This window comes from Episyrphus balteatus, chromosome 2 (assembly GCF_945859705.1).
Source record: "Episyrphus balteatus chromosome 2, idEpiBalt1.1, whole genome shotgun sequence".
NCBI classification, from domain to species: Eukaryota; Metazoa; Arthropoda; class Insecta; order Diptera; family Syrphidae; genus Episyrphus; species Episyrphus balteatus.
In genome coordinates this window covers 111,497,862-111,520,151 of record NC_079135.1, presented here as the reverse complement: position 1 = coordinate 111,520,151, position 22,290 = coordinate 111,497,862, and the positions used below count along the sequence as shown (strand labels likewise).

The window sequence follows — 22,290 nt, the reverse complement described above, 5'->3', positions numbered from 1 at the left end:
GAATTGAGAGAGAAATCTTATTAGAATTTTTTGCATTTTCGTGATTAGTGGTTCGATCAAATTTTGTTTCTTATAAAAATGTTAAATTAATTGGATAAAAATTGAAGAAATTTTAAAAATAATTGCAACAAATTGTACATTAAGGTATTAAATTTGTTTTTGTCAATTAAATTTGTGTATTAAACCGTTATTTAAGGTTGAAAAAACAATTTTCTCTCATTGTCTGATGAAAACTTGCAAGTTTTCACCTCCATTATTGATTTTCTTTTTATTTGATTCTGCATGAGATGATGAATTTTCTTGCATTTTCTTTCCTAAAATTTTTGTTTGTTCTTTTTGATATGCAAAAAATATATATTTCTTTTTGATTTCATTAAAATATAAAATGGTTTAAAGTTAAGAATAATTATTTAACAAAATAGCCAACACTCATCGGTGACATCATCACATTCCTAACTTGGCCCAATGCATTTGTCGTTTCCATTTAAGATGAACCTTTTTTTCGAGGTGGAGCTTCGGCGAAAAGCCAACATCAATACTTTTTCAACCCATTCCGGGATTTTTCTTTGTTTTCATTTTGGTTTGGGATATCGATTTTTTTGTGTTGTTCTCTGCAAAGTGGGATGAGATTTTTGCGTTGCATTTTTTGTTTCTTCTTCAATAAGTGACTTGGATTCGTATTATGTTGTGTTGTTGTTGTTGCGGTTCTTTTGGGACTTAACCTTTCATCTTCTTGTCTGCATTGTTTTTTTAGCGTATGTTTACTTTTTTTTCTATAATAAGAAAAAATCTTTCATGGATTATTTGGGGGTATCTTGATTATAAAGAAAACATATGAAGATGTCAGTAGATTGTTGTTGGTTGAGTATTTGCGCACATTATTAAATTTAGTATCGTCATTTTGTGTCCAATGAACTAATTATTCATTCAAGTCGCGACAAACAAGAGTTGGAAAATACCTTAACTTAGACACGACTCTGAAGTCTAGCAGCAGTTAGATAGGGAACATGCAAACATAGTCTAAATAGGAAGGAAACATGTGGGGACGATGGTTTGAAAAATATTTTTAAAAGTGTATCTGTCAATTCGAGAATCATTTGAAGGTGAGTCAATTAAGTTGTAAATGGGAAATAGAAACTGCTTTATTGCACGTACTAGCTACTTGAATGATATCCATGAATGAAGCCATGTGGTGATAGAGTAGGTGTACCCGGGTAGTCATCACTATCCGGCCACTATTTTTTAAATGGATAATAATAAGTAAATTAAACATTACATATTTGCATTTGCACAAAGGTACAAATTATGATTATAATTCCAGATTATAATGCTCAAATTTATTTCGACGATATAATAACTGTCTAAAACTTCAAGAAGGACTTTAGAGAATGCTGCAACGAAAATACAAATAGGTTAATGATTTATTTTAAATGTTGACAAGTGAAAAACATGTTTAACTTTTCCCGATATCTCTTTAATTGCTTGAGATATCTTAATTTTCAGTTAGTTAGCCAAAGAGAAACTAAATTTAATCTAAAGTTTAAGTCCCTGGTCATAAAATTTTTGCCACAAGAATCAAAATATAATTTTCTAGAGGTTATTGGGTCGCTAAACTCGAATCCGCAATCGAAAAAATTCTAAAATCTTCCGTTCTTGAAACATAACCGTTATAAAAAAAAAACCTTTTTCTGCATTTTATAACGGTAATATTTCAAGAACGGAGGCCAATAGAATTTTTCTGATTATGGATTCGAGTTCAGCAACCCAAAAACCTGTAGAAAATTATATATTTGTTCTTGTGGCAAAAAAAAGTTTAATTTGGTTGGCCAGTGCTGTTTCTGAGTCAATGACCAATCCTTACATTTTAAATATCTCGGGCATTAAAAAAGATGTCGGAAAGATTAAAACATTTTTTGGAAGAATAAAACCAGTTCTTATAGGCACCTTTACAATTTTTTTCATAAGGAATTACCCCACATAAAAACATAACTTCGAAAACAGCCAAAATTACGTTTTTCGGCATTTTCTAACGGTAATATTTCAAAAACGGAGGCCAATAAAAATTTTCTGACTTCAGATTCGAGTTCTTGTGGCAAAAACCTTGTTGACCAGTGTTATCAATAAAGCTAATCGAATAATAGGATTCGTTAAACGATTCTCTCGAGATTTCCATGATCCATACGTCTTAAAACTTTATATGTATGTATCATTTGTTAGGTGTTATCTTGTATATGGCTGTATTGTATTGTTTTTTTGACAAGCTTTTAGTTTGTTGCAAGGGAAAAAAGTAGATTTTTGGGTCCTTGGAAAAAAACCCATTCCAGCATAAATCGACTTATGCTCAAATTGAGTTGATAATGCAATTTTACTCCCTATTTTTTAAACAATATACCCTGTTAATTGTTTGTTATTTCTATAAGCCGTTACAAAAATTTAACTTTCAGAATAAAAGCCTTCAGAATAGAGACCAATTATGTTATTATTTCAATTCAGCCGTTCGAGATTTTGCAGACATAAGTCAAGTTACACTTTTTTTCGAAAAAAATAGAAAAAATATTTTACGTCGCTTTGCATCTTTATATTTTAACTTTTGTTAATTCTTTTTGTCTAAAAGCGTTTGAAAACAGTAAAGGCTTCAAATGCTTCTGCTGAAAAGTAATGAAAATTGACTTATATGCTATTATGGGTTATTGTTACATTATGTAAATAATGATATTATAGTTTTTGGCCAAAATGGCCCGTATGCATAAAAAATATTAAATTCTTGCCATACAAAATTAATAAGGTTTGATATATGTATGCACAAAATATGGATAGCGAAGTTCATACTTTACAATTTTTCAAGTAAAAGCATTTACTATTTTTTAACATATCACCCAATATGCTGTGAGGGACCACCTACGTTAACGGTTCTGCAAGTCATTTCATTGCTTTCAAAAACAAATTTATAACCACGATTTTAACAATCGCTGGTTGGGATTGTTATCGTGCACAAAATGCAACATTAGAGGTGTTTCGTCTTCTATCTTCAAAAAAAAAAGGTTTTCGTAAATTTTACTTTAGATCTTTGGAAACTTTGTTCTCTGCTTAACTGGTTGAATACAGTGGCGTAGCTGTGGCTGTAGCTTGTGGTACTGTCAAAATTTTACTGAGGGAAATAACAACAAAAGGTGGCGGCAGCTGAGCAAAAAGTTGAGAATTCTTCAACTTGCGCTACAAGCTACAGCCACAGCTACACTATTTTATTCAGAGGGTTATTGTACTTTTTTTTTTTGTAAACCAGGAGCGGTTCCAATAGTTTTAAAAGTTAAAATTGCTTGGTTTAAAAATAATTAAAAAAGTTCAAAAAGAATGTTTAATACTTTTAATCTTAAATGCTAAAAAAATTAAATTTAGTTAGATTCATGGACATCCTCTGCTATATAGCAAAATTATATTTCGGAGTCAAAAATCATTTAAGATAGTATTAATTAAATAAATAGTTCATAGCAATGCTATTATCCTTATTATGTCTAAATGTTTTTTTTTAATTTATTAGTTTAACAAAAAATTAGTAATTATATATAATTATTTTTTTATTTCAGCTCAAAACAACGGAGAATCTCCATCAAAATACTATTTTTCCTTTAATCATTAACTAAAAAAGCTCAGAAAAAAAAAAACGAAACAATGGATCGTAAAGCGGAATTGGAACGCAAAAAAGCCAAGTTGGCTGCTTTGCGAGAAGAAAAGGACCGCAGACGTCGTGAAAAGGAAATGAAAGACATCGAAGAGGCTACTGGACGAATAGGTGGTGGAGTTGGCATTGATAAGGATCAAAGAAAGTATGTTTTTTCCTTACTTCCTGAATTAAAACCATATCATTTAGAAATGTATACCATTTACTATTCTTTTAGGGATTTGGATGAAATGTTGTCATCATTGGGCGTTGCCCCAGTATCTGAAGTATTATCCTCGCTTTCATCTGTAAACTCTGTTACATCAGATAACTCTAATAACATAACTCCAGATGCAAGTTTGCAGCCAAGTGTTAATGGCCAAGTGTATGTTGAAATCTTTTTTTTTCTTTTTTACTTTTGTTATAAAATAATAATTTGTATTTCTAGAGCTGGTCGTAAAAAACCATTAAATTTGAGCGTTGTAACTGTACAGGCAACAAACATTCCACCAAAGGAAACTCTGGTCTACACAAAACAAACGCAAACAAACAGTTCTGGAGGACACGAACGTGATGGTATGTAGTTTCTTGTGTGGTTTTTCTAATGTTGGTTTTGTTTAAATTTTATGTTTAGCTTTCATGTTTTGTTCCCTGTATATTTTAATTAAACTACATACTAATTATGATTAAATGCTTGTATTAAACTTCATTAGTTTTTTAGAGTGAGCTTTCATTCTAGAAATTAAAGTTTTAAAATTTTATAAGTTGATAACCTAAACTATAGCTTAAAAGATTGTATAAAAATAATCCTTTTAAAACCTCATAAATATATCAAATTAAATAAAATATAATATACACATTCCAAAATCATAATTAGTAATAGCATTAAAAAACTTTAATTTTTATTACTGTCATAATACTATTTCACATTGATTACTTCAAAAGTTACGAATTACATTCCAGTTTAAACCATTCAAAACATATGAATGAGTATTTTCCTTTTTTTATTTTATTAGAATTTTTTTTCATTCAAAGCAATAATAAGGAACTAAAGAGGTAGTTTTAAACAAAATCATAGTGTTTTTTATGTATCCAAATGGAGTTTGGTTGTATTCATTTGGAATTTGTTATAATATTTATATTAATTTTGACTGAAACAAAATGTGAGCTAAATTTGGAAATATTTTTTTTTTACTTTTAAAATATTTGATTCGTTTTCGTAATTGAAATAGAGTGTAAATAGGCAAAACACTTTGACCGTTAACAATAAAAAAATTATTGATTTCAGACTTTAGTCTACCTATCATTTTTCATCGGTTTCTAACAAGACAAGATAAGAATTAATTTGTTCATTATAATAAAATATTATAAAATTCAGAACAAGAAAGTCAAAGTTTTCCTTAACCTTAACACACTTTGCCTTGAAATAGCATTAAAAAGCCTCTTGATTTCTTGTTTTTTGACGCAGTAAAAGCTCGCCGAAAATAACAATTACTACTTTTCTATTCGAACTAGGACGTTTGACAAGTATAAAGTCGAATTTTCAAACAAGATTTCTCGGATCGTAAGCTGACCATCGATTTTTTAGTTGAAAAGCATAGAACGCAGATTGCACTCGGTTTTAGCTCATACCAAATGTTTTACAAAATGTTGTAACTCATTGTTGAGTTTGAATTGAGTATAAAAAAATTAATGAATTGTCGGAAAATAGAAAAATGTAAAAATAAGTTCGAATAGATTTAAAGGAATTTACTCTTACGGTAGATAACTTGCCAAATTTCTAGCTCTCGAAACTCGGTTTAAGAAAAAATTAAAACTAAATTTATTTCAGTTTCATCTCTTCACCAAGTTCTATTGCCTTAAAACTCGAAATTAGAACTTTGTCTGAGCGAGAACTTTGTTATATTTTAGACCCTCAACCTTTTTAGGACTAGCTCGTTAGAACTCGGTTTAAATATGATTTCATTTCTTCATCATAATAAAACCGACTTTTATTGCGTCGAATATTTCCAAGTTCATCCCAAAAAAAGCTTCATTTGCAGAAAGTGAAATAAATTAAGTCATCGTTTATTGGTGGAGGTCTCGACTTTTCAAAAGCGGTGATTTTGATTTGAAAGGGATGGAAGTATAAGCTAGCTATGAACAATACATTAAACATAAACAAATGTATAGATTTATCAAATAAACCTTCATTTTCAAAAAACTAAAATTAAGTTATACTCCCAATATCTATCCAAACAACATTCCAAAAAGTCTGTTCGGAGCATTTTCTGTCTTAGATTCATGATTAATTTAATTATCAAACTAAGCTTATCTGCATAAATACATGCTATAAATAGCGTAAATATTTGGCTTTTGCAGTCTGTAGGAATTAAAACATTCCCTTTTACGTTCATTTATTTGTGACTCGAAAACGTAAGAATTTGCTAGAACTTCGAGAACTTAAAACGACATCTAAGTTCCTAATAAATTGAGATCTAAAGAAAATCCGAGAGCTTAAAATAGTAGTTTAAAAATGATTTATCAACTTTTTCATGATAACATTAGTGGAATCGAGTTGAACAACGCTCATTCAAACTCTGTTGAAGCTTACGCCCTTTAAATCTGCGGTAAAAGGCCAGTAGAGAAATGATAAAGTGCAAAAATTTGACTCCTATAGAAAAATGTTACAATTGAAATGGTGCCATCTTTGTACACCGGTGTTTTTAGTAGTTTTTTTTTTTTAAGAACGAAAACACATTAAATAGAAAAGGCAAAATAATTTAGATGGCTTCACATAACTGGACGAAGGATCTAGTTATATTTTTAATCCTGTTAATTTTTTGTTAGATATTCGCAGGTTTAATTTTTTGTACAAATTAATAAAGCACTAAAGACTTTTTCAAATATCTAAGAGTAATGAACACGCTTTTAATTGCTAGGAATTCAGGAGCTTAAAATTTTACAATCGATTCGCTAGGATAATAAGATTTTAACTTAAAATGCACCCTTTAATTTATTACAAAAATATTATGTTTTTATCAAATCACGCCTTGTCAACAACAGTAGCATGTTATTTTGTTTCAGTTTTACAAATCAAAAAAACAAATTCACTGCACGTTTCCTTATAAACACACGATTCGCTTATTCCAAAACGCAAGTACCCACAAAATTTAATTGTAACATTTTGTAGCTCAAAACATTTATTAACTCTTGCTTCACATTTCTTTGCATTTAATTAACTTGAATTGAAAAAAATGAATATTCCAGTTACAAAATGTATTTAAAATAAATCCCAAATAGCAATTCGTAGTGAAATTAAATAACAAATACAGTTCTTTCTTGCCATTCCTCACCTTTGTCAGGATATATGGAGGATTGGTGGAGACCCCGCAAAGGTATTTTCTTTAAATTAAAAAATTCATTTATTTACTCACATCTCACACAAAATAAGAAAAAAAAAAAAGAAATTTATTTGTATTTATAGTAAAATACTAAAATAATAACAATTTATCTCGGTTGTTGTGAATCATTGTATCGGATAGCATAATTTTGTTACGTATTTTTTTAGTAAAATTCATTAATTTTAGAAAAAATCCATACGAGTGTGATTGATTGAAAGTAATAGAGACTAATACTATCTATGCCTTTGTATATAACAACCGAGGTTTATTCCTTAGAATTTTTTAACAATAATTCTTATAAAATATTTATAATACCTTTAAAATTTAAGAAAAAAAGTGCCAATGTTGTAATATGAATTTTATTTGTGATTAGATAGCTAATGTTTGTCTTTTTAATTTTCTTGTTTTAATTTTAGCTCACGCATCGGATTATTACGGTGAGTTGAGTTGTTAAATGTATTTTGTTTTTTTGTTTTGTATTTTTCTTTTTTTAATGTAAGGTATGGTATAGTACAAAGTTGCATTATATATTTCAAAATTTGAAAAAAAATATATATTTTATGGAGTTGCGTAATTTATATTCTTTGTTGGTAGAAATTAAGAAATTTGTATGTTTTGTAGAATAAATTAATTTTAATTTTTTCAGGAGTTATATATTCGGTTTGACAATTTTATTTCTCCACCCATGTTTTTTTTAATTTATTTGTTATTCTTATATAATTTATTAGTAAACAAAAATGAATAGTTTATTTTTATTATTAATTGTTGTCTTTGTGGAAGACAATTTTATGTTCATGAATATCACGATACTATAAACTTATAATTTAAGGGACTAATTATGGAACATTGTCAATGTGTATGTTTGTTTTTCGTTCAATGGAATGGATAACGTTAAATACGTTATCTAAAGATTAATACATTTTTGGTCTTTGAAATAGGATTGTATTTGAATGATCGTCGCATTTTTGGAATCTTCTTTGTCGCTTTTCATGTACTAACCACTTTATAGGAGCGCTGCTGTACAACACGTTGTATTAACCAAGTGATGATTTGTTCTTTTCTTTAGACGTGCATAAATCGATAGATAGATGTGCAGGGCCTTGGATCCGTTTTGTGAACTTCAAGATGGAACCTGTCCAACAGTAGCTTTTAATTCAAATAGTCCAGGAAAACGAAATTTCAACGTCACTCGGTTCAAGGATAAATAATTCTATAAAAATGTTCACAATATTTTCAAATAATACTGTGTGGTTTAAGGTCGTATAAATTTCTTCGTTTGTAGTAGATTTCTCTTTTGAATTTTATCAGATATGCATAATTATTTGAAGTATACTTTAAAGGAAAGTATTCCAATCTATTAGATTGCTTACGAAGCATTGTTTGACCAAAAACGATAATTTATTCATGTTTTTTATTTATTTAATTTATTTATTTATTTTCATTGATCCCTAACAAGGGGATCGTAGCCTTTAATGACTCATAGGAATAGCTCATACATAAGAAGTTAGACCTATCTGGAACTAGTGGCACTACCGTTGATTCTCTTGGTGAATTTTTTCGAAACTGTATCATCTATTGGGAGAGCCTTAAGGGAAAAAAAATTTTTAGTTGGGGAGCAGCAATAACCTAAATGAACTATTTGGTGTAGAGCATTTCAGTCACTGGAATCTGTGGTGCAAATAAAGTTTCAAATTTCTGGAAGTAATTGAATTAGATAAAAAGTTATTCAGAAAAACTCACGCTGAAGCCGTTCTCGGTAAAATCGGTTGATATGTATAATGAAAGAACCAAAAGTGAATTACTTTTTTTTTTGTTTTCCTTACATTCCAGAAACCAATCATTTTAGGGATACAATGGTCAAAAGTTGTCAACGTATGGCCAATTCCTATCCGACGCACGATAGTTTCGTTTTCATGAGATTTTACCACGTTAACCTTCGTAACCTATGTATGTATATAGAATATATTGTGTCATATGTGCCACATGGAACACTACGTGGAGGCGAGGCAAGCACTTCGTCGTGACTTAAAGTTGCATTGCTGGTCTAAACCAGATTTAAGCAATCAAGAACTCCGCGCTCAAGCACGACGCAGGCACCTGAGTTTTGGATACTAATCCTTTTTATTTTTTTTATTCACAATTGATGTTTTGCATTGAAGCTATCACCAATGAGCTCGTATGTAATTCTTACGAGGGTGTCTTTGAAAGTGTCACTTTGAATAATACTTTTATTGGCCCTAAATGCTGTCTTCAAACAACTTGGAAAAAATAGGTCACAAGTGTACTCGTGGATTAGACGTGGTGAAGAAATTTCGCAACATTTTAGGGACTTTGGAGACAAGTTCAGCTTCATTTGTAAAAAGAAAAGAAGAGTAGGTTATTACTCCAACCTGATAAAGCGGTGGAAGTGATTCCGTCCTGACCATATTTTGCATATCTCAAAATCATTTAGAATTCTTGCCACTTACTTTTGTTATCAACACCCTCAAGTATACCCATGATACTTTCTGACATGGTGGAGGTGAAGCAAACATAAGTGTATTTATTTTCTGCTTAAGCATCTCTACATTATCACCTGCTGACATCACCTTTTTCATTGATAGCTAGCGGCAATAAAAACGATTTCTGCCACCTTAATCAAGTCAAAGCTTGTTTCTTGCTGTCGCGAAGAGCTTAGGGTTCTTGGTATACAGCATAATGTAAGACTCTGCTGGGTTCCCGGCCACAGTGATGTGTTCGGCAACGAAAAAGCGGATGAGCTTGCAAGGGAAGGCTCAGTTCTTGATCCCTCTCTCATAGACCATAACATCAGAATCCCACAATGTGAAATAAAGCGAAATATCGTCAACAATATTTTACAAAAAACCAATGAAAGATGGAACCTCCTAGAAACCTGCGGTCACACCAGGAAACTATGGCCGAACTTCGACGAGAAAAATCAAATAAGATCTTACTACTTAGTAAACCTTCCTTAAGATCCCTAATAGGCGTCTTAACGGGACATAACCTACTAGGATACCACAAAAAGAAAATGGGGCTTAGTACGGATGATCTATGCAGAGGCTGCGGCAATGAGGACGAACAGGAAAACACTGTTCACTTCCTCTGTCACTGTTCAGCACTCTGTCGCACTAGGAAAAAATTCTTAGGAAACTACTTCTTTAATGAATTAGAAGAACTATCGGAACTCTCAGGCAATAGCCTACTGAACTTTGTCAAGTCCTCCAAATGGCTCGAACAACCATAGCATTCATAGGTTAACACTTTTTCATGAAGTTACAATACTTCAGGGTATCACAAGGGATCTGCATCGATCTAAGTGTGACGGTAACAAAATCAACTGTCAGCACATATAACCTAACCTAACCTATCTCTACATTATCATTGGTTTGAATTTGCTCCTGGTCTGCTTCACTCTGAGTAGATTGTTTTTATTCTCACTTCTTTTAAAGCAGAGTATAATCATTTCATATACAAATCTATAGAATTTTATAATTTTTTCGGAAAAGTAAAATAAAAAACAAGTAATTATCATTTCAAATGTAAGCACATTATGTACATATATATATAAATTTATATACAAATCAAGTAAAACTCAAGTACGCATTGAACGAAAACTGATAAACTTGGTTCCATTATTAGTCTCCTAATTGAAATAGCTTTACACATAAAGAAGTTTCATTAAATTATTGGTTCATACATGGCTGCATTATTCCCATTTTCATTATTTTCTTAAGTATGTTTTTATATATAGTTTTAAATCTTATTTTTACTTATGTAATTATTTTTTAATCTTTGGAGAGAGGTTAATAATGTTTTTGTTGTGTAACCAATTTGTGCTCCTTATCAAAAACGGAATAAAAGAGTCGAGCGTTTTATCAAATTTCATTATTTTTATGTGCATGAACTCGATTCTCAAGCTTGGTTTGAGGCGTATTCTCAAAAATCGATAAAACCTCGTTTAGTTATTTTATTTTGCTTTTTTTTTATTATTTTTTCTTAAGTTTCCCAAACTCCTAGAAATTGGCCAACATAAATATTAATTAAAAAAAAAAATATTTATAAATCAAAATAAGAATTAGAAACTTAAATCGATATATTATTCTATTTATTTTTTTTTTTAATTGTATGATAAAAACGTGAACAAAAAAGAAACAAATTCTCTTCTACTTCAAGATGAATACAATCTTAATCCAGGTTTAGAGTGGGAGGATGAGTTCACAGGTAGGTATCTGTGAGTTATATCGACAGTGAATAGGATCGACATGAAGCAAAATAGGAACTTGAATTTATTAAAAATCGCGTTTTAATTTAAAATAAAATAAATTCATTGAAATTCTACAGATAAACAAAAGCTTTAAAATTTAAACTAAATTTAAATATTTTAACAAAAAAAAAAAACATTTGAGGTAAAAATATACCTAAGAGTGTTATCTTTGTATGTAGACTCTATTTTTTGTATTGTATTGTATAATCGTTGCCTGATTTGTGTTTCTCAGTTTTATATATTTTTTGTTTTAGACTTATAGCAAATAATTCTAAAATCTATCTTAAATTATGTAAACAATTATTATTGTATTCTATTGCATGCTTCTCTCTGTATTTGCTAACATAATTAAACAAAATAAATAATCAAAAAATAATTTCATTCATTTTTGGCTTTAGATCATGTGCCTTAACAATAAAATTGTTCACAGCTCATTTCAAGAATCAAATGTCTTTGGGAAAGAAAATTGTAGTTTTGTTGGTACATTATTCCAAAATATAAATAAAATCATTAATACAAAATATATTGAACACAATAATTAACGGTAACTGTATAAAGCATTTTTTATCTTTTGGTGGTAGGTGGTTTCATATCTTTTCATCAATTTTAATCAAAAAATATTTTCAAGCGTCATTAACATAAATACTAAAACATCAACATAGTAGTACTTTCGCGTCAGGCTTCCAAAAGAGACTTCCATACTTTATTTGTGAAGGAATATAATTTAAACCAAAAAATTACCTATTACAAGTCCAAAACCTCTATATCAGTTATCAACTATCAATTGGCAGTTGAAATTCAATATTTTAAAACTCAGTTTATACAAGTTTTGGTCATTAAATATGAGAATGGTCATTACATGATAAATTGTAATAAAATTGATTGATTGAGATTGTAGGGAAGAAATTTTAAATTTACCAGCTATCAATATTGATTGCCCTAATAGAGGTGCAATAGTAAAGTCATTTGGGGCAAAAAAAGGTGAAGTTTTGAGAATTTGTATTTTTATAGATTTCAAAGTGCCTTTTTTCGTATCCGCAAACACCAAATTATTTCTGCAAAAAAAAAAAAAAAAAAAAACAAAAGCTTTTGCCAAGGCATTGAAAAAATGTCTTAAATTTTATGAGATTCGACATGTAGATAAGCATCGCATATGTATGTGTTTAAAATTTCTCCCCGCCAATTTTATTGTGAATTCCACATAAACAAGGTGGGTTTTTCCTTTTTCTGAACTACGCGTGAAAATTTGTTATAACTTATAACTTCCATAATTATTCTGATATATTTTTTAAGGTGAAATATAAAGCAATTGAATGTTCTTGTTTCACTAGGCCTGCCATTCACGATACAATATAACTGCGCGAATTGTTATTACAGACATGAGCAATTAACAAAATCATTTTGATTGTTGCACAGTTAACTGCACAAACCGTAAAAACAAAACCATTCTTAACACAAAATATCGACGCAAACCCCAATTTTCCCAGTTTTGGGAATCTCTTTCACGCGATGAATCTCCTCCTCATATACATATATTTTTTCGAACAAACGAATTGAATAAAAAGGGATTAAATGCTTTCCAAACAGAGCGTTTATTTTTTTTTTTTTTTATTGAGAACAAAATTAAACGAATCGTTCCTCTGAAGTGTTTCAAATTTGTCCTGTTCCACTCCAAACGATAAACTTTTCGTGTGTATTTAAATCAAGAAAAATAAAAGTAGGGAGTTTTTGTATGTGTCAACTGACATACATTTTCCTGATCGCTATAAACAATCATCAGGAAAAAATATTCAATTTTATACTGTTTCTTTTTTCCTGATGCATTTTCCTGATAGCTATAACCGGCTCCTTAATAACATAACGGTTCAATTTGAACCGTTATACTGAACTCTTCAATACTAATGTTCCCAAGTTGTAAATTTAAAAATTACATATTTCTATAAGTCAATTTAGTAGCTTTTTATTCTCTTACTTGCCACCAACAATGTTTTTAATACAAAACTAGAACTACATTGGCTAAGGAAACTTTTTTTCTTTTAATATTTTTTGGTTATTTTTCTTGTCACTTGTTTTAAGTTGTGAAGCTTTGATGTAAACATTAAACTTTTGATTTTTTTAATGTTTTTTTTTTTATTTAATTTTTTATGTTTTCACAATTAAAATTAAATAAATCTAACATAAATAATTTTACCTATTTTGAGTTCATGTAATAAAAATGTCGGTGATGCTTATGTATGGCCAATCATAAAAATGAAAAATCTTTGCAGTAAAAAAAAAAAAAAACAATTTTTAATCAGCAAAGAATGTTTTTTTTACAAATTCAACATAAAACTAAAATAGAATGTAATGAAATTGGGTGGAGAAATATACAAAAACAATAATAATAATTGACAAATACACACGTTCTTGTATTTTTTTTTAAATTTAAGATAATGTTTATATTAATATATAATTTTTGTTTACTATATTATTGTTTAATTTTATGTTTTTTTTTTTATTATTAATTAATTTATTAATTTGTATTCTTCTTCTTTTGTTTTGTAAAAAAAAGGAAAAACAACCAAGCTTTCTCACATTTAATTTTTTTTTTAATTTGTGTACACGGTAAAGAACAAAAACAGCAACAAAGTTTAATGTATAAAACAACTATGTATTAATATTTTCTTTCATAATGACATTTTTGTATCTTATACAAGTGATAACTACTGCATTAAAACCTATAAATACATCAAGCTCACGAATCTGTGTGCGTGTGTGGATATACATATTAAAAGTAATAAATATATTGTTTGTTTAATTTCATGACCAATAATATTTCCATTCTAATGACAAAATACATGCGTACATAATGTATATCTAATTTACAAAATAAAAAAGTAAATACACCGCTTTTAAATAGGCAAAGAAACTCAATTATATAATAATTCGCACATAAAGCTCAAAGGTAACTAACTTTTTAATTCACCATAAACGTTCATAAATTGCATTTTTTTAACATTTTTCTTTTAACTTTTCGCTAAATCGTTTTTCGTGTTTTTTGCTCATAATTGTTTATTTTAATTTTTTTTTTTTACTATTGCAAACTAATTTCCGATTTTTTTTTTCTGTACAGATTTTAATGTTTAAATAATTAAATACTTTGCATGGCATATTAAGAATAGACTTTTCATCGACAATTTAATTAGGCTAAATGATGATTTTTAGTTCATATTTTTAGTTGATTTAATTTTTTATCATTAGTTTCAAAGTAGTAGAAGAAGCTTTGTAAGCTTAGATCTGACTTAAATTTAGTTTGAATCATTTTTAAAGTGTTTGAAAAGCCTATTGTAGAAAAAAAGTCGAATTCTTTTGCAGCTTTTTTTCACTTCTTTGAAGTTGTCAAACCTACTTTCCATTAAAGTCAAAATAGCTGCTTTGTTCTACATATTTTCCTGCAATGTGAAAGCGCAAGAAAAAAGATTGGATCAAAACTGCAATAATTGTGGAATAAACATTTTTCTGGCAACAAGTTTCTATAACAACGCCAAAAATCACACTCGCCAATATTTACTTGCGATTCGTGAGTCTTAACAGGGCCCTTAAAGTAGTGTCGGATTGATATTCACCACCATGGAGGAGTACAAAATTCATCGTCTTCCGTTTCATCGTTTTTGATGTTTATATGGATTAAGCTTGCCGCATTATGCATTTAAAGTTTGCGTTTTTTTTAGTGCATCTTCTAGAAACAAGTAATACGTCTTTAATTATCTTAAAGTGGGCAATAAACCTCATTGGTCAGAGTGCAACTTCACCATCTACATTCATGCGATCATTCAACTTTATAGCATCGTGGAAGAAAGAAAATTGCAGTGTTAAAGAAAGATACCAGTAATTTTATGGTAACTCTCACACCCGAAATTTGCTTCTTCCAGTTTTGCACGCCAAATTGATTGTGGTCCTCTTCACTTACGTGCGCCTCCTTAGACGAGAACCCCTTATTATAGACTAGAATTATATTGCTGTAGGCTTACAGAGCTCTTTCGCATCAGCCTGCAGATGGTGAACATTTTAGAAACTTCACTGTGGCACAGTCAATTTATATATTATTTTGCCTGTTTCCTTTAGACTTTGAAACTCAGGCAGCATGAATCTAAAACTTCAAAATCAGATTGGTTTCGTAGCGTTTTTGTTTTACTTTTCTTAGTTCTCACGAAAACATTGGTTTTGTTAAACTTAAACGTTACAGTTTAATTAAACTACAAAAAGAATTCTTCGATTCAAAGCTACTTAGATATGGGAGTGGCGCACTAAGAAAGGTTTGTTTCCAAATATTTGTATTTTACAATGATTAACTTAATTTTGTGGTTTTCCACCAAATCGGTTATCACTAGAACCGGCACTTTGATTTTAGTCTTTCAATGACAGTAGTGATTTTTCTCTTGCTGGTCTTCAAAAAAGGCCTGCATCTAAAGGTCTGATCCAGATTGGAAAACTTAATTGAATCAAGAGTAATCGCATTTCAATTCAATTCATGTTTAAACTGGTTTAAAACCTTTTAAAAATACATGTGTTTGAATGCATTAACTTCTTCAAAAATGTCAGTACTATGTTCGTAACGCACTTTCTTCTACAAACATTTTTGGTTTTTTTCTAACGCTCGTAATTGTATAACGTTCACTGTTTCCATAAAAGTTAAACCATTATCATTTTGCATTTTTTAATTTTTCAGCTAGAAAGTTTAACTTTTTTATTTGATATCTTTAAAATTGCACTTCACCGCGTACTAATTTTTAATATCTGCTATTTAAAAAAAATCGAATACAAATCAAAAGAAGAGTAGTAAATAAAATAATAATTGTTTGTGAATCTATTTAAATAAATAAATCAATAATAGAAAAAAAACTCTAAAGAAAGTAAGAGAAAGAAAGAAACAAACAAAACAAAATCGTAGAATTGTTCCTGTTTTGTCGATTGTCATGTTCCTCTAGCTGTGTTAGTTTTATACCTTAAACAGTGCTTACCTATGATGCCCAAGGAGATGACGAAGAGAGCTCGCTGCCACACATCGATCATGGTTTCCATTCCAAACTACCACCCGGAATTCTACCACATGGTCTGCCCACTGTGAAGGAAGTTGCACCAGCCATAACACCACTCGAACACAAAAAAGAACATGAAGAGAAGAAAGAGAGTAAGAAGAATTTTTTCTCTCCTTTCTTTAAATCCTCTCTTTACATACAAAACTTTGTGTTTTCAGTTAAGGAACTATCGGAAGAACAAAAACAGATGATCATCTTGTCGGAGGACTTTCAGAGGTTTGTTCTACGCGCTGGACGTGTTATCGAGAGGGCTCTATCTGAGAATGTGGACATCTACACAGACTACATTGGAGGTGGCGATAATGAAGAGTCAAACGATGAGAGGACACATGCTCGATTGTCATTGAATCGAGCTTTCTACGAAGACCGATGGTCTAAGAATCGATGCATAACTTCAATGGATTGGTCAACACATTTTCCTGAACTGGTTGTTGCTTCATATCATAATAATGAGGTTTGTATTTGTATTTTTCTACGATTCTATCTAAAACCCACTAAATCACACTTTAAGGAGAGTCCCAATGAACCAGATGGTGTTGTTATGGTCTGGAACACAAAATATAAAAAACAAACACCCGAAGATGTATTCCATTGTCAGAGTGCCGTTATGTCAACATGCTTTGCTAAATTCAATCAGAATCTTATACTCGGTGGAACATATTCCGGTCAGATTGTACTTTGGGATAATCGAGTGCAAAAGCGCACACCCATCCAGAGGACACCGCTAAGTGCAACTGCACATACGCATCCAGTGTACTGTTTGCAAATGGTTGGCACACAGAATGCACACAATGTGATATCGATCTCATCCGATGGCAAGTTGTGCTCTTGGAGTTTGGATATGTTGTCGATGCCGCAAGATACACTGGAATTGCAGCAACGGCAATCGAAGCCAATTGCTATCACTTGCATGTCCTTTCCATCGAATGAGATTAACAATCTGGTTATGGGTAGTGAAGATGGCAATGTTTATTCTGGTAGGAGTTGTTATGATATATTCTCAGTTTGTTTAAACAAAATTGTTATTTCTAAAAGCTTATCGACATGGAATACGTTCGGGTGTATCTGAAGTCTATGAGAAGCATTTGGGTCCAGTGACGGGAATATCAACTCATCCAAATCAATCTACACCAGATTTTGGTGATTTGTTCCTTACATCGTCCATTGATTGGACAATTAAGCTATGGAGTCTTAAGGTGAATTTTAATATCTCTATTATAACGTTCAATGTGTATAACATTTTTTGTTTACTTTTAGGACACAAAACCATTATATTCATTTGAAGACAATTCAGATTATGTTATGGATGTTGCATGGTCTCCAATTCATCCCGCCTTGTTCGCTTCTGTCGACGGCAGTGGTCGCCTTGATTTATGGAATTTAAATCAGGATACCGAAGTGCCCTCGGCATCGGTGATTGTTGATGGTGCTCCAGCTCTGAATCGTGTTTCATGGACCCCATCTGGGCTCCATTTAACAATTGGTGATGATTCAGGTAAACTTTATGTTTACGATGTTGCTGAACATGTTGCACAACCGACACGGGATGAATGGTCGAGATTTAGTGGAACTTTGAATGAACTCAAAATGAATCACAATGATTAGAGATTTTAAGCAAATTAAATTATTGAAGTAAAAAAGATAAAAATTGTGTGAGGGAAAAGCGTTTATTGAGATAATTAAGGTCTTTGGATTTTTTATATGCGCTTACAAATAGCAACCGCCACAAACAAAAGCAAAACAAAAAAAAAAAACTCAAAATCTTTGTACACAAAGACTTAAATTAATTTACTTATTGCTTTTATTATTATTTTTTTTTTTTTTATCAAATAATTCTTCCAAAAACTTAAAAACATTTATTATTGTATTCTTTTTTATTATTATTTAAAAAATTAAAATTATTGCTTTAATTCATTTAATGAAAAAGTCAAACATAACAAAATTAAATGAAATTATTTTAATGTGTTCTTTTGTTTCTACCATATTTTCGTCCATGAGCAGTTTTATATTGATTCTATTACAGAATTTCCTATGAATTTTGAAAAACACAGTTTCTTTATTTAATTAAAAAAAATTGTGGTAAGATTTTACAAGATTCATTCCGGTTAAGTTAGATTCTGTGGTAAATTGAGTTAAATATCAAGCTTAAGACCTTTTAGTTTAGTTATTTTATATTTGCTTTTTTATCAAAAACAAATTTCAAAGTTGTTTTCTCTCAAGAATTTATTATGTGTCAAATTTTATTTTATTATTTTGAAGAAACCAGTAAAATAGATAACAATGTTTTCTCTAAGTATTAACAATGTACGTTTTTGAAGAGAGCTATTAGAAAACGTTACAAATAACACTTTTAAGGAAGAAAATTTTTATTATACATTACTTAGTGCAAATTAAGTTTTTTTTTTGTACTAAAACTAATTTGGATTTTGAGAATAGAGATAGAAGGAAAAGAAATGTGTTTGAGCAAAATTATTATTATAAATTATAAAACAAAAAAAATATTTATTAATGTATTAAAAATCAGATAATTGAAGTAATGGTATTAAAAGAAACAATATACTGAAAATTATTGGTTTTTTATTTCATTTTCAGTGAAAACTTTATTTTTGATTTACTTTCATTAATTATCTTTTCCTGGGACTTATTTACTTTGAACTCGATTTCAAGAGAAGGATCAGAGCTGCTAATGAGGTCTACAAATGAAAAAGAACAGAGGAACATCGGCTTTTCAGAAGGTTATAATAAGCACAGTTTTCCTACAACTGAGTAGTTACTTTTTTTAATTTTGTACGCAAAATAAAAACAACAAATGCACTTGTGTAATTTGTTTTTGTTTTGCGTTTAAAACGAAAAATGTGTAAGTTATGAGTTGTAGAAAAAACAATGCAAAATATGGCCAAAATCTCGATTTGTTTTAAGCTTAACAAATTTTTCGTTGACCATGCTCCTGAAAAAAAAATAAGTTCTTGTATTCATTTTAGACGAAGAAGACAAATAATGTTTATTCGAATCTGATTTTTAAGAAAAGCTGAAATTTCTTGAAGACAGAAAACCTTAAAAAAAAAAAACGATTGTAAAATTTAAAAAAATCACTTTGCCGTGAATTTAATCTAAAATTTTTTAGATTAAGCAAAAAATTTGAGAAATTGAAAATATAATTTCAATCAATTTGCGTCAAATTTCATATTTCGGCAGTAATTTCCTTTTATATTTTTGGCTTTCTTCGAAACAAAAATGTTTGTAAGATTTTCAACCATTTTGAATAGCATTCAAAAAATTACTGAAATCAGTTTAAAACATCGGGTATGTTGAAAGTGTTATTCATAATTTTTTAATTTAATCTCCAAACTAAATATGTATAATAGGGTGGGTCAAAAAAATAGAAATTTTTTTTTTTGAATTGGTACTCCGAAAAATCGATTGCTAGACCCCTCTAGAATATACACACCAAATATGAGCTCTTTATATTAATGGGAAGGTCCTCCGCTTTGCAATTTTCCATTTTTACATCAAGCTTCTACTAAAAAAAAATAATTTTTTTTATTAATTGACTTTTTAGCTAATTTCTTTTCATATTCTTGTAGGAAATTGAACGCTCTACAAAAAAGGCCTTATACACTTTTTTCGTTTATCTAACCGTTGAATAGATATTTGAGGTCCAAATATCGAGAAAATCTTTAAAAATTCGTTTTTTGTTCTTAATTTTGCAGCAAATTGAAAAATTATAATGATCAAACGCGCAAGACATATTCTTGTTGGAAATTGATTGTTCCACAAAAAAGGTCTTATTAACTTTTTTCATTAATCTAACCATTCTAAAGATATTCGAGGGCAAAGTTAAAAAAAAATATAAAAACATTTTATATTTTTAAAAAATTTCCAATTCACTGAAACTTCATTATTTTCAAATTAGCAAGATATATTCTTGTAGGGGCTTAAACGTTCTACAAAAAATTCCTTGGAATGAAATTGATTGCTTTAACCGTTTAGAAGATATTCGTATCCAAACCAATGCTCACTGATTTCAATAGTTTTCTTATGACCCGTATGCATTGCGATTTGGATACGAATATCTTCTAAACGGTTAAAGTAATCAATTTCATTCCAAGGAATTTTTTGTAGAACGTTTAAGCCCCTACAAGAATATATCTTGCTAATTTGAAAATAATGAAGTTTCAGTGAATTAGAAATTTTTTAAAAATATAAAATGTTTTTATATTTTTTTTTAACTTTGCCCTCGAATATCTTTAGAATGGTTAGATTAATGAAAAAAGTTAATAAGACCTTTTTTGTGGAACAATCAATTTCCAACAAGAATATGTCTTGCGCGTTTGATCATTATAATTTTTCAATTTGTTACAAAATTAAGAACAAAAAACGAATTTTTAAAGATTTTCTCGATTTTTGGACCTCAAATATCTATTCAACGGTTAGATAAACGAAAAAAGTGTATAAGGCCTTTTTTGTAGAGCGTTCAATTTCCTACAAGAATATGAAAAGAAATTTGCTAAAAAGTCAATTAATAAAAAATTATTTTTTTTTAGTAGAAGCTTGATGTAAAAATGGAAAATTGCAAAGCGGAGGACCTTCCCATTAATATAAAGAGCTCATATTTGGTGTGTATATTCTAGAGGGGTCTAGCAATCGATTTTTCGGAGTACCAAATCAAAAAAAAATTTTTGGATTTTTTTGACCCACCCTAATGTATAAGTTTAATTTTCAGTCAATCTCAAACCAAGCTCATATCGTGTCCGAGCAATTGTTTTCTTGTTTTCACAAGGATTCTATGGAAAATTTGAGATCCTTAAAATTTGGTATAAAATTACAAGTTCATACATAAGTTCCTATTTAAATTATTTTTGTAATCTTGCAGTTCCTAAGGAGCTAGCACCAAAAATATCGGCGAAAACCTATCACGATGCAAATCAACAAGCAATTATCTCAAAACGAATATTGGCCCTTAAAAATCCTCACATTGGAGAACCGAGTTTTTTAACGAATCGTTTAAAAAATCTAATGGAATTTGGTCATCTTCATTTCTAAACATAGCAGCAGTTTTGTTTAGTATACAAACAAAACAATTTGCTCTAATGGTGATTTGATTACCCAAATATAGTTTTTTTTTTACAAACATAGACTTTTTGCCTCAAATTTTATTAATGCAAAAATCAACAAAAATAGAAAGGCAATAAATTTTGATAGTGATTTGATTTAATTTTTTTTTTTATTTTTTTGAAGAAAGTCTAAAATACAATCATTTACAATTCATAGACCTTGTTATTATCATTATCGATAAATTATAAAATTTTGTTTTTCAAAACTTCGCTATTATAATTTAAGGGATGACTACCGAAAAGGTATGCCGTTACAATACGGGTAATTGTATGAATAACATTCTACACCTGAACGTTGAAGTTCCGGTTTGGAATTTTGTTCATACAATTAACCTTACTGCTACCGCATACTTTTCCAGTGTACTATATGTAGATCAACAAATATTCTTTAATTATAATGATTTGGAAGAATTCTACTATCAAGTTCTAAAAAAACTCTGGTTTGAAATATGGAATTTAACGTTTTATTAATTGAATACCGTTATTAGAGCTGTAATATTACAGAAAATTGTAAACCTTGTATGCTATTTTTCAAAATAAAAGCTAAAAATAACTGCATATTACCCGCACCGGTTTTTTGTATTTGAATCTATATGATTATGGAATGGAAGATATATTTTGAATTTGTGGTGACGGTGAGCGGTTAGGCAATGTATGACTTGTTGAGCATATAATACACGGTACAATAGAATCGTTTATTTTGAAAAAGTAATAATTTTTTTCATGCGAAGTAAAAAGTGAATAGAACTTTTTTGTGTACTCTCTACTCTAATATGCGTTTCCACATGAC

At 29.6% G+C, this 22,290-nt stretch overlaps 1 protein-coding gene across 26 annotated transcripts; it reads left to right on the top strand.

Annotated features, from left to right (window-relative positions):
• The first annotated feature begins 15 nt into the window (after nt 1-15).
• LOC129908492 (cytoplasmic dynein 1 intermediate chain) lies at nt 16-22,060 on the top strand. Of its 26 annotated transcripts, none has more exons than XM_055984988.1 (15): nt 16-144; nt 3,585-3,824; nt 3,897-4,043; nt 4,107-4,234; nt 6,973-7,035; nt 7,458-7,478; nt 11,194-11,265; nt 16,302-16,478; nt 16,545-16,840; nt 16,898-17,363; nt 17,422-17,582; nt 17,644-18,919; nt 18,979-19,689; nt 21,110-21,200; nt 21,260-22,060. In XM_055984988.1, exons 2-12 carry the CDS (start codon nt 3,670-3,672, stop codon nt 17,989-17,991), a joined length of 2,034 nt encoding a protein of 677 aa, XP_055840963.1. In that variant the 5' UTR covers nt 16-144; nt 3,585-3,669; the 3' UTR covers nt 17,992-18,919; nt 18,979-19,689; nt 21,110-21,200; nt 21,260-22,060. The 26 variants fall into 26 exon arrangements, with proteins under 26 accessions (XP_055840963.1, XP_055840964.1, XP_055840977.1 ...); XM_055984989.1 differs by having other exon boundaries at nt 17,644-19,121; nt 19,368-19,689; XM_055985002.1 differs by having other exon boundaries at nt 7,003-7,035; nt 11,218-11,265; nt 16,326-16,478; nt 17,644-19,689.
• The last annotated feature ends 230 nt before the right edge of the window (nt 22,061-22,290 follow it).